The 12810-nt window shown below is 43.7% G+C and overlaps 1 protein-coding gene across 1 annotated transcript in view; it reads right to left on the bottom strand.

Moving 5' to 3' along the window:
* Window positions 1–522: 522 nt before the first annotated feature.
* Window positions 523–12810, bottom strand: part of LOC123031760 (la-related protein 6-like) — a 32792-nt gene continuing 20504 nt past the window's right edge. Inside the window, exons 3-5 of the mRNA XM_044447064.1 lie at window positions 6559–6724; window positions 3587–3797; window positions 523–1918 (exon numbers count right to left, since the gene is read on the bottom strand). Of these exons, the coding sequence (XP_044302999.1) occupies window positions 836–1918; window positions 3587–3797; window positions 6559–6704 (1440 nt within the window). The 5' untranslated portion in view covers window positions 6705–6724 and the 3' untranslated portion in view covers window positions 523–835. The remainder of the gene's footprint in view (window positions 1919–3586; window positions 3798–6558; window positions 6725–12810) is intronic.

Raw genomic sequence — 12810 nt, 5'->3', positions numbered from 1 at the left:
GTGGAGTCAGCATGAACACTGGGTGACTTGCAGGTGCAAGTTTAAGAATAAATTTAAGTCAACACCTGGAGGCTTTTTTTTATGTCAAAGGGACAGACAAATTTTAAGATGCAAGTTAGAAGTTGAGTGACAGGCTGGAATACTGCCAAAGGGATAGAGTCCTGCACATGTTGCTTTGACACAAGTGTTTAAACCATCTACTTGGCTCTCTTCACTTTGCTTTCATTGATCAGTGAGGAGGGTAACCTAGCTCTCTGGATATTTTTGGACTACAACTCCCATCATCACTGTTGACTGTCCTTGCTGGATCTGCTCTGAAGACCCACAAATTATGCAGGCCTGCCATAGGGAAAGAGAACTTGCAACTCCTCAGCTGCATCTTGAATCATCATGATGGTCTGCTACTTTGTGCTCATCAACAAGACAAAGAAAGCAAAGAGGCAGGATCCACAAAGGTTTGGAATGTCTCCATGTTCTTTATTGACTGTTTTTAGACAGCAGATTTATGATCTATTTCTAGCAGCAATAGAAGTCAAGCATTCCAAATTTAATCTTACCCATAACTCTGCCTTAGTATTCTGTATTGTAATAATTCAGACTTCATATTCAGTAGCCTATCATCAATGCAAAAGGTCAAATTCCAAGAAAAAGAAAAAGAAAAAGAAAAAAGAAAAAGAGGGGGCCAAAGAGACTAGCAGCACTCAAGCATCCTCCCACTGTGTAAGCCAGCAGTCTCTATAGCCCTAGAGCTCTGACAGATCAGAATCCAGAATCCATTGGATTTGAAGCCACTGCAGAAATAGTGCATTTACTTTATATAAATTTGCCATAAAGCTTAATGTCGCAACACAAATTTCCCCCTCCCAATGGTATTGTAGAAACCTCTGGTACCATCTGGTCCTTGAGGAAGGCGGATCACTCCCGTCTGAACACCAAGTGATTCAGACATCCTTCTGGAATCAGCCACTGTGCTCAAGGGCTCTGGTTTCAGTGGGAGGAGCTGACTGCAGACTGCTCCACGCCTTTTTGGCATCCACAAGTTCCCAGTGCCTACCCTACTGTCCCAGCAGGAGTCAGATGACTTTTGTAATTCAGAAGTAACATTGCCCAGCTTGGGTACAGAGAGGGGGGAAGGGCAAAATGGCCAAGCCAGTGACTTGTGTAGCGGAAAAGGGCCTGCATATGGGATGCTGAAGAAATTTGGTTTGAATGCCTGCCTAGCAGAGTTGCAGAAGCTGGTGGTTGGCCATACTGGAGCAGAAAGGAAATTCCGAGGTAGGATAGGAGTAGAAACCGGGGTACTATCTGACTCGGTAGATGAGCTGTACAAGGAAGAGTCTTCAAGAGCATGTCTGAGGCCTTCTGGCAACATGGTGGTCCACTTTCTAGATGCCTTCTCCATCTCTTCAGTCTCTTCACCATCTTCCTGATTGGCAAAACTCTTCTTTTTGGAACCCCTTCCAGAGAGGCTGGCTACTTTAATGGCTTCCCCAGAGCATGAGACTTGGTTGTGGCCAAGCTCCTCAAAAGCCTTCCGAGCACTCTCCAAACTCTCATACTCCACCAAAGCGCAACACTTGGTCAAGAGTTCAGGGTACCGCGAGGAATATTTCTTCACATCTGAAGGGAGCTTCTTGCCGGGGCGGATAATGCGTATAGCGCTGATGTCACCAAATGGCCCAAACAGCTTGGTGATCTTATCAAGAAAGGTAGTCTGGAACACAACTGAGGCAGAAATGGTTTGCTCATAGGGAAGGACATTCCAGGCCAGTAGCATTTTACTTGGAGGGATGTTCACCAGATACCCTGGAATGGGGTTCTTCCTCCTCACCTTTGTTCCTTCTTCATTTACTTCTAGCAGGTCAGAGAACTGCAGAGCATAGAGTGTCACTCGCCAATCTCGGGTTAAGTACTTCACCTGAATAAAGAAAGAAAAAGTGGTTAGGGAAAATAAATGTTTTAACTTGATCATTATTTTAAAGAGACAGTTTCTCACTTTGTGATGAAAATGGCTTTCGTGGTTACATTTCCCCTAAGAAATGAAAAAACAGGGTAGACACTGATCATTTCATGCCTCCTGGCAACACAATCCAAGAGATACCACCACAGCTTGCTCTGCAATATTTCTAGTGATCATTGAACCATTTGGTGCTTATGTTTTTGTGCAAAATTTTGTGTACAATTTATTTTGAAATGGTGGGCAGCCAGAAATACCTTCCACAGCATCCATGAGGCCATTTGAGGCAGTTGCTCACAGCTGCCTGCATAAGGCTAAAAAGCCCCAGCTGGACTGGCTTTTGTAATCTCTCCCCACAAAAAATTAAAAGGGAGAAAGTTTCTCAGTGGGCCCAAAAGCCTCATGGCAGCTGCAGGGAGTAAGGAGAATACTTGCTCTTCCTGATTTGTCCCTGGGATACTTGCAGGAGGACCAAGGCATGAGGTGGCCACCAACCCACAATGAGTCTGATCTGGCAATGCTCACAGTGACTGATTTTCACAATGCAATGACTCATTGTGACAGCCCCTGTGGTTACCCTCCCTCATTTAAAAAAAACTGCTTTGGACCACAGTATGTGCAGCAGACCTTCAGTAGCAGGGGGCTGAACCCAATGGCCTTCTGGGTCCCTTCCAACTCTATTTTGATTCTGTGATTTCTCTGGGGGAGACCAGCTCCGTCAACTGACCCCTTGGTTCTGAAACAAGTGAGACCCACAGAAGAAGCAGCTTGCAGTGTGGAGAGCTCCTGCTTAGGGCGCTCTTTCCCAGGACACTTCATTTTGTTCTGCTTCCTCACCACCTCCCTTTCTCCATCCCAGAGTTTTCACACTCAATGGAAATCCCCCAAACCTTGCATCTTTGAGGTGCTATCATCCCAAAGACACTTAAAAAGCAAAGTGACCCTCGGGATATGTGATCACCTCAAAAAACTAATAGGATACCTGTTGGAGGGGGGAATTAAGGGGTGTACCCCCTAAAATTCTTTTCCATGTGATCTGTGGATCTTTCAGTGGGGGGAACCTTGTGTGTCCTTGGGTTATCCACACATGGAAAAGGGAGGGCAACCCTTATATTACGTATGAAGATAAGTTGTCAATGCCTGTAGTAAAAAAGCGGCATTCTGCAAACACTCGAGAAACTATCAATTTTGCTACATAGAACTGAGCCCAGGCTTAGATTAAGCTGTGCAAAGTTAAGACAGGCCATCATGACAGTGGGATGTGGCCCCTAACTGGATCAGGAACTCCTTACACATTTATCTGCAGTGGCAAAAATTGTATTAGCTCAACACTGGAAATTTAATACTGTATCTCAAAGTGGTACTATAATTGTGCGGAATACAGCAAAAATGAAAATGCTAACTGTTAGTCTTTAAAAAAAAAACCTCCTCTGGGTTACAGATGTAATGTTGGCTTGTAACATAATTATGTGTCCCTGAAAGTGACACATAATTATGTTACAAGAGGCTGAAAGAGGCCAGAAGTTACAGTTCAGAACCTGGAATCTGTTTTATGTAGGCCACCCTGCTTTCTTCAGAGGAAGAGAGAGGTACCACTAAGAGGAGGAGGAGGAGGAACAGATTTGCCACCTTTTTAAAAGATGTCAGGAGTTTAATGCTGACAAAGCCCATCTTGTTCTTCTGGACATGCTTCAGGAGGAAGGCATCTTTGGACAAGTTCTCATCAGAAAGGTAGAACTCCACTTGCGACACAATCCTTCTGACCAGCTGTGAATCAGGCAAGGAGCAGTCACTGCTCTCAAACAGGCCAGGGCTGAAGTCATTCATGTCATAGGGACTCCTGTCAGGAGGATAACAAAAGACCATTCACACTTCCTAGTACAGCTAACAGTCAAAAGCATGCGCAGGTTCTCCTGCTGGAATTGCTTGTTATGGTTCCATGTAGACACAAGCCCTCAGCATGCAGTGCAGGGAATTTCATTGCCTGGCACTGGCTTCCCTTTGGCGCTGCAGAATCCCTCCTGTGAGCAGTTCAAGGATGTAGGCTGGCTGGGCATGCTCAGCCACTTTCAACTTAAAAATGGATGCTCAGGAGTGCAGGCTTGGACTCTCAAGCCGTATGAGACTGGTTTTGAAACAGAGGTAGCTTCCTCCATGGCTAAAGAGATGCAAGACTCAAAGGAAAGTTTCTATGAAACCAGTTTGTCTCTCTTCTCTCCAGTAGTTAGTTTATGTGGAGTGGGGAACAATGAGTCAATTATTCCCTTTCCTTACAAGTCCCATATATCAGACTGAATCCAGATTCAGACTTCTGCAACTGGCCTGATGGAAGCAATTATAAGCTGTCCAGAGACCCACTGGGTATTGGATGAGGTTAAAAAAAAAAAATCCACATAAATAAATAAAGCAGACCTTCCCTATTTGTGCCTCTCATGGCTGCTCCTTTACAGCCCACTTCAAAACGTTACACAAATGGCCTTGGAAAGAGTAGGCTGTGGTACAGAGGAAATGGGGGAACCCCAAAAGGGATATTTTTCCTAAAGGCACCCTTATTTGGGGGAATCTTGCTGTCATCCATAATCCATACCATAGCCTACCCTATCCAACAGGAGCACTGAATCTCTGTGTAATGCTTTGCAGTACTGGATGAGTTTCCGGGGAGAATGGGCTGAGGAAATTTACTTCCACCTCCTTAGTTGTACATGCCTAAATCTGGATGACGTCCGCTAGGTGTACCTCAATGCTAGTGAGGCTTGAACTGAAGAACACAAAAGCCCACACTTAAGTATTCGTTGAGTGTAGCTTGTCTCTGAACCATGACTTGTTGAAAAGTGGGTTGTCCTGTTGTCTGAACCCATCTGTCATAACCCATGGTTTGTTAACAAGGAACTAACAGTTCTCAACCCAACAAAAATGCATAGATTCTTTTCTTGTGTTGTTCATAGTTAATAAACTACAGCTTACTGTAGCTGGGTTCCAACAACCCATGTTTCAATGATAGTGCATGTTCTGTGAATCCAGTCAACTGAATCAGTTCAGCTGTGGTTTTCCCCATATACACCAGATGCAATATAAGTGACTATAGACACTGTGAATTGTTTTTACAAAAGAGAACAGAGTATGTCAACACTCTCCCATTGCCGTAAGTTAATTTAAAAAATTAAGCTTGTAATGTCCATCAACCCACCCAATCCCAAACAATGGAAGGGAGGAACAGGGTTAGTTTGAGCATCTGTATAAAGCAGGTGGGACCTGCAAAAGAGGGCTGTAATGTATAGCACTCATGTTCAGGGTTCATCTCTCTCTCAGGATACTCCATTCTGTTCTTTTTCCTTCCCAGAATGGATATTTCTACATTGAGAGCTCCTCACACCAGCACTCAAGAGGGATTGTGCAGCTATTCCATCCTTGCACTTAAGCTTTTTTTTTTTTTTTTCCTTATGGGAAAAAAAGTGGAAGCAGCAGCAGGAAAACATGGGTGGGCCAGCAGTGAGAGTCAAGATTATCTGGACTTCCTGTAAAATTCCATGGATGAAGCAGTGCAATTGCTTAGTAAAAGCCTTGTCTGGAATCACTCCCAGAAACTCAACATTCTGTGGCCACTGAACACGCTCAGCCTCGATTGGGCTGTGTGGGGGCAGGTGGGGGATTGCTGATCTTAAATTAGATATTAAGGTCAGTACTGTGGCATGGGTGGAGTGAAGAGTGCTCACACTTGCGATCTCTCTCTCTCTCTCTCTCTCTCTCTCTCTCTCACACACACACACACACACACACACACACACAATAAGCTCTTGCACATCAAAATATACCACTATGCTACTGTGAACTAGGCCCTTGACTAAGTCCAAGAGCCAATTGTTTTGGACATGATGCAGATCTTTGTTTTGCCACAAGCATCTGCTGTAAAAGTGAGATGGTTTCTTCCACTTCACTCCATGCACAGGCTTTCTGACTTCACCACTTAAAATAGCCAGTTCACACAACATAGCCTACCATGGGTGACAAAGCTTTTGCTGTGACTCCTGCCATGGAGTCTCCTGGATGTGCATGGGTGGACTGGAGGGGCTGAACAACCCACAGTGAGCCTGATCATCCACCCAATTACTGGGCATTATTTGCACAACAACCAACATTTTGATGACTCCAACATCACAAAATGAAAATAACCACTTCAGAGTAAACCTACTTCTGTCTGAAGTCTCAGAGCAGCAGGATCTGGCAATGAGCAAGGCAAGATACTGAAATGATTTTAGTCAAGAGCCTGCTCCAAGAGGAATTTGAGCCATCATGATTTTGAGATCACACTTTTCTTCATTGGTAACAATGTAAGTTTGAGTAATTGCATATCCTTGCAACCCTTGAATAAGGCACCTGTTTTCTCAGTTTGTAGCGTACATATGATAGGCTACCCACTTTACACAATTTAAAAAAGAAAAATAATAATATGCATCATTAAAAGGGGGGAGTTAGATTTGAATAAGGTCTGCTCACATATCAGATAACACCAGCAGCTCTCTTTTTACAAAGAGGTCTGTAGAAACTTGGCTAACATTTCCATACAGCAGAGAACAGTGTACTCTACAAGAGAGACTGCTTACCCATTCAAGGACTCCACAAGCTCCTCTTGGCTCAGCAAAGGGAAAGATCTGCTTGAGCGAGGAAAGAAATGGAGAGCAGAGAATGGCCCCCCTTGGACTGGAACTGGAGTACTACATTTCATCTGGGAGTCAAACCTTAAGGCCATTGCACCTCAAGGTGCTTCATCTGTGGCGAAGGGAAATAGAAGAGACAGGCACTTCAGCAATTGACACATGAGGACAAGTTCCCAAAACGCAAGCCAGGAAGTTTGCAGGAGTTTTTGGAAAAACAGCTTAAGGCGATCAATGGCTCCTCCATGGACCATTTGTAGACCAGGAACTGAACCAATTTCAAGCCAAGTCAACTATCATAGCTCCCAATAGAGGCACTGTGATAGCAGTAGCAAGCAGCTATTCTTGGCATCCGCACAGCACTACAGTTGTATGTATTGTGGGGAAGGAGGCATGAAGCTGAACAATCAATCCAATTAACTCTTGAAGTATAAACATGCCTTAGAAGTTATGTTAATCTCTATACCATCTCTCTTTGTATCCATTTCAGGCTCAGAGACAATAATCAAGGCTCCTCCACTGTACTTCTTCAATCCCCTTTATTATCTTTTTTCCTAGTATTCACAAGCTCCTTTGCCTTTAGGTCTCTTACAATTCAGTGTGTTTCCAAAATCAGGGTTCTGAGGCCGCCTGGAATTTATACCACAGTGATACCAAAGCTCTTTTCCCACTCTCAGATATGTGAGAGCTGGTTGCTAGTTACTAGTAAAAGGTACTTTGCACATGCCTAAAGGCCATTATGTTAATACTGTACACCTCTACCTGATTCCCCTTTCCAACTACTCAAAGTAGCAACACAAGAATTCATTTTCTTGGAAGCTGCCTTATCCAGAGTAAGACCTTGGTCCACCTTGTCCAGCCTCTCTGTATTGACTGGCAGTGGCTCTCCTGAGTTCAGGCAGAAGCCATTCCAGCCCTCCTGGAGATGTCTGTTTCAGAGCCTGGAGCCTTCCCCATACCAAGCAGGTCTCTTGCTTTTCCTCCCTCCCTGTGCAGACACTGCAAATAGGAGAGGGGAGGATAGAAGCTTTTTGTTTTGCTCTCAAATGACATCAAAAAAAGAGAAACAGCCAAGTACTCCGAGAATAAACTTGTGACATTGACAAACCTTCTAAAATACATTCTAACACTATCCCCACTACATCCTATCTCCACCTTTGCTGCTCTACTAATTTGGAATAGCTTCTACCACCTTACCTAGGCTTGAAAAAATTCCCAATAGCGAGTCACTTTTGAAGATTTACTTAGGGGGGGAAAGTTTCTAGCAGCAAGCCAAACTCAGTTTGGAAGGAAGGGGAAAGAAGCAAAGACAAAGAATGAAGTGAGGAAGAAAAGGCTCTGAACAGCCAGGAAACAGCTTCTTAAGAGAGAAAGATACTCTAGGAGAGAAACAGCAGCTGAAGCTTTTTGAAAATTAAAGTGGCAAGAGAGAAAAGGAAGGCAAGAATGGGCAAGCAAAAGGTTGCAGGTGAGGTCCATTTCCATCATTAGCTGCAAGACTCAGGAAGTGCATTGTGTGGGAGGAGGTGTCAACAGAACTAAGCCATGAATTGGGTCTAAATTTATTCATACCTAGAGTAGACCCACTGCAATCATAGCATCATAGAACAGTAGAGTTGGAAGGGGCCATGAAGGCCATTGAGTCCAACCCCCCTGCTGTTGCAGGACACCAAGTTACACCATCCCACTCAGATGACTGTCCAGTTTCTTTTTGAATGGCTCTAGTGTGGTATTGCCCACCACCTCTCTAGGCAGTTGGTTCCACTGTTGTATTGCTCTGACAGTGAGGAAGATTTTCCTGATGTCCGGTGGGGCTAAAGCCCCATGAATTTCCCCAGTCCATGGGGCTTTAGTTATACCTAGTTTAAGTCCCAGTGGGTCTACTCTATATATGACTAATTTTGGATCCAGCCCAGTTCATTCATATGCTCTCTCAGAATTGAGTTCAAGTAATGCTGGAGACTGATGGAGAGTTGGAGACGCCTGGAATGCTTTCCAAAATTGTGCAGAAGCAAATAAATTTGGCACATGCTTTCAACCACTTTCAACACTCTTATTAGGAGTCTTCAGTCTCCAAAATAGAAAAAAATCCTAGAAGAACATAACCTGGTCCTTTTGGATTTTGTTTTGAATTTCACAATGGTAGGGAGAAGATGCTCGGCAAATTTTGGGAAAACGCACACAAGCATCTCTGAAACCTCTCATAGCTACCTTAAACTGTATTGTTTTTCTCCTGCACAATAAGCAAGGAATTGAAGCAAGCCATAGTTTTGAGAGGGCTTTTTCCTGAGGTGCTACAACTAAACCCAAAGAGTTTTCTGTTGCCTTGATCCCAAAGGAGGCCTTCTAAGATGCTACTGCGCAAGATAGTGATATCAGCACTAACATGCCACCTATGCTGACAGGGTTAGCTCCATCCCGAGTCACATCTCTGATGCCTGCCACTATAACGTCCTTCATGACTTGAGGTTATGTGGTACAGTGGTTAGAGTTAGGATTCAGGTCCCCACTTGGATGTGAAGCTTACTGGGTGATATTGGAGTAGTGATATTCAGCCTAATGTACCTGTTACGGTTGTTGCACAGGTAAAAGGGAGAGGAGGCGGATAAGGTAAAAGTAATCTCTGGGCTCATGTAAGCTATTGTGAGATTCAGAGGTCTGCATATTTAGGCTTCTAAATCACATGAAGAGCCTCCATGAGTACCAGAGCCCTCCATGCTGAGCACAATAGCAAGAGAAGGAGAAGTACTAGCACTCAAAACTTAGGTTGTTTATAGCTGTCCTAATGGCCACTGATAAGGTCAGACTCCATGCAATCAATAGTCAGTGTGGTGAAATGGTTAAGAGTATTAGACAGGGAACAGGGAGATCCAGGGCCATAGCTCCACTCTTTGGAGGACCATAGTATAGGTTTCTTGCCCTGCCACTACCATTTTATCCTCTCAACCACTCTGTGATGTAAGTTAGGCTCCAAGTGGGTGAGGCAACATCATCAAGTGAGGTTCATGGCCAGGTGGGGAATAGAACCTTTGCCTCCTGAGCCCCCCTCTAACAACTGTACCAGATTCATCACCACAGTTTCATTTTTGTTCCTTCTCCAAACAATCCCTAACATGGAGTTGAGCTCCCCCACCCCCACATAGACACTGTTCAAGAAATTGATGTTTTTATCAAGGTATTCACCAACCCTTAAAGTATCCCTTAAAAAGTAGTTTTGTACCCCACAATCATTCCCCAACTCTATTTTTTAAAAATGATTCCTACTAGAATAAGCAATTTCAGTAAAGTAGTTACTCCATACATTTTTCCCATCAATTTCTTCTCTGCTAGTCATATTGAGATATAAACGAAAATCAGTTGAGGTCTGTAGGTAATAAGTCTCAGATTGCCTTATCTGTATTTGATAGTTGTGTTAAGTTTAGTATTCCACCTTCAATCAAATGGATAAGGGAAATAGCATTGGGAGTCTTCTTAAACATGTTCAAATATTTAATGACCACATTTGCAGGGGTTGCCATCCTTTTTGGACCCATGGGCACATGTAGGGTTTGAGATTCTGCTGCAGTCAGCACCACAAAACTGGATCACATGAAGAATCTGGCTGGTCAATTAAAGGCTGCCTTGGGGACTTGCTGGTCAAAGAGGGCAGTACTGGGAGAAATAGCAAGGATAGAGGCTACATGGGAGGTAGTCAGAAATAGGAAGCCAATCAGATAAAGGAGAGAGAAACAGCTTGGAACTAGGAAGGGAGAAAAATAAGGCTGGGGTGGGAAAGGAGAGAAATGGCAAGGGGAAAACAAGTTGAGTGGAGGAAATTAGCAAGGCTGGGAGTGGAGAGCAAGCCACCAAAAAAGAATGATCTATGTCAACACAAGACCCCCAGAGGCGGCCATGGAGCAACTTTTTTCTTCTCTTCTTGCCTGCTGAAAAGGTAATCACTGTAGGAGTAGGAATAGGAGGGGGACATGGCATGGTAAGGTTTCCATTTCTTAAAGTAATATATTTTTAATGGGGTAGGGAATACCTATCATTGCACCTTACCCATGCAGTCCCTACAGGCACCTGGTGTTGGGGGCTTGCCATATTGCATGTGATTTTTGCATTCCTATTTTGAAGATTTTCAAAGCGCTTGTGGGGCAAGTTTAAAGCAATATTTTCTGGGTTCTAATAATAATGGATTGGATTCTAAGATGGATAGGGTTTAGGGAGTTCATGGACAGAAGATTTTTCATTCACTTTGTATTTCTACAGCCAGTTGTACTGCCTGCATCTCCACCCAATTCGAAGTACTTTTCCCATCCCCCAACAGTGCCTATACCAAATCCCTTTTGCTTTTGGGAAAATACAGGTAACTGCAAAAAGAAAAAAGAAAAAAAAGGTAGGAAAGTTTTGTTTCCTCAGATTACTTATTTTCAGATCCAACCACAGAAAATAAGGAGCCTTAATAAAATAGAAAAACTTCTTAAGAAACATCAGCATGTATATTTCCTCTACTTTGAGCAGTACTTTATGTTTATCATATGTTAAAGCATGAATAACAACTTATTTTACCAACTCATATGCCTTGCCTGCATACAAAGTACTCCAGTTCCCATAACAGCTGCCCTGCTGATTTATTTGTATGTTGTCACTGATTAAATTTGTATTCCACCTTTCCTTCCAGGAGCTCAGATGAAAATAATAGGGTACACACCCAGCTTCTCCAGATTTAGCTTAGTGATTTCAAAGCTATCACGTTAAAATCTACTGGTACCCTTGCATAAATGCTTCCTTAATTATTCCTTTGACACCTACTAGATTAGTACTGCATGCAAAGGTTCTGCTGTTGCCACAAGCAAATGTTGAGGGAAGAAACCCTGAACTCCTCTAGAGGAGGCTGAGGGGCTGTTGGATTTGGCAGACCAGGAAGGAGGCCGGCTGGCCGGGAAAGAGCTCCATGGTTGGAGGCCCGCTCCCTGCAGAGGTAAGAGGCTTTGTTGTCGGGGTGCTTTGGGGCATGTCTGGGGAGGCTGCCATGGGTATGCTGAATCCAAAGTATGATCCATTCCCCTGCATGTCCTCTGAGAAGAGATTAAAAACTCGGGCATTCCCGAACTACGGAAACTGCTAAAGGTTTTTCTTAATATTTCGCGGCATAAAAATAATAAATGAATAAATGCGAAGCTTGAAGCATAAACTGAAGTAAGGCTGCTGCTGCTGCTGCATGCCTACTGACAAAAGCAGAGGAGGAAAAAACCCAGCCTTCCGCTCCCTTTCCTGGCCAGGGGCCCTGCAGAAGATTCAGGAAACTTTGAAGAGTCAGGGCCCTGACACACTGGACACAAATCTGCATAAGATGTCCGTATGATAATGTGGGGCTCTCTATATATGTACTATGATTTCTTTACACTCCACAGAAAGCCGAAGCTAGCCAATGAATTTCCCACCCAACTCACCTCAATAAAATGAAGTATTTGGTTAATTTGTGCCCACCCTGAATCATGCCAATTTATAGTTCCTCTTTAATTATGATTCATTTGCAATTCCTCATTGCCCCTTCCCCACAGTTCTCTCCCCCTTCCGTGTGTGTCTCGTTCCTGCCTATAGAAAACTGGAAGTTTTCCTTAAGCTTAATTGCTATGTGAAAAATGTATGGGGCAGGGGAGGTTAATTCTTAACTGGGCTCTTAGAAATTCTGTATGTCCTACCAATTTTTAAACTCCCATTGGCACAAATTAAACATGATTAGTAAGCTTAATTGTCATTCAGGGAGGTGTTTTTTCATGGCAGGAGGAGATATTCCAGCACTTGAAGTGCAGAGGATACCATTTTCCTCTTGACACCCAAGGCCTGGGGAATAGATTCAAGGGCCAGGCTTAGCAGCACCTCTGCTGGTAAGGGTTCTTCTACAGCCTTCATAGGAATGCCCTATGAATTAGTGTTACATGGGGGCCTTACTGAATGTGGTAGGAAAGGAATGGGATGGTGCAGTTTAGTGTCCTGCAGTAGCAGAGGGTTGGACTCAGTGGCCTTCTGGCCCCTTCCAACTCTACCATTATTTGATTCTATGAGTAATAAAATGAGTTCATGTTGGACATTTCTATTGAGCATGAAAAGGTGGTACTTCTTAGCCAGTTTAACATCTTGTGAAATTTTGCTTTCTCCCCCTAATAATAATTCACTCCTCCACATTTTTGCTTTCTTTCATGCATGCAGACACCC

This window comes from Varanus komodoensis, unplaced genomic scaffold (genome assembly GCF_004798865.1).
Source record: "Varanus komodoensis strain SLA01 unplaced genomic scaffold, ASM479886v1 scaffold50, whole genome shotgun sequence".
Classification (NCBI taxonomy): Eukaryota; Metazoa; Chordata; class Lepidosauria; order Squamata; family Varanidae; genus Varanus; species Varanus komodoensis.
The sequence above is the reverse complement of the archived record's forward strand: the minus strand, read 5'-3'. Positions and strand labels throughout refer to the sequence as shown.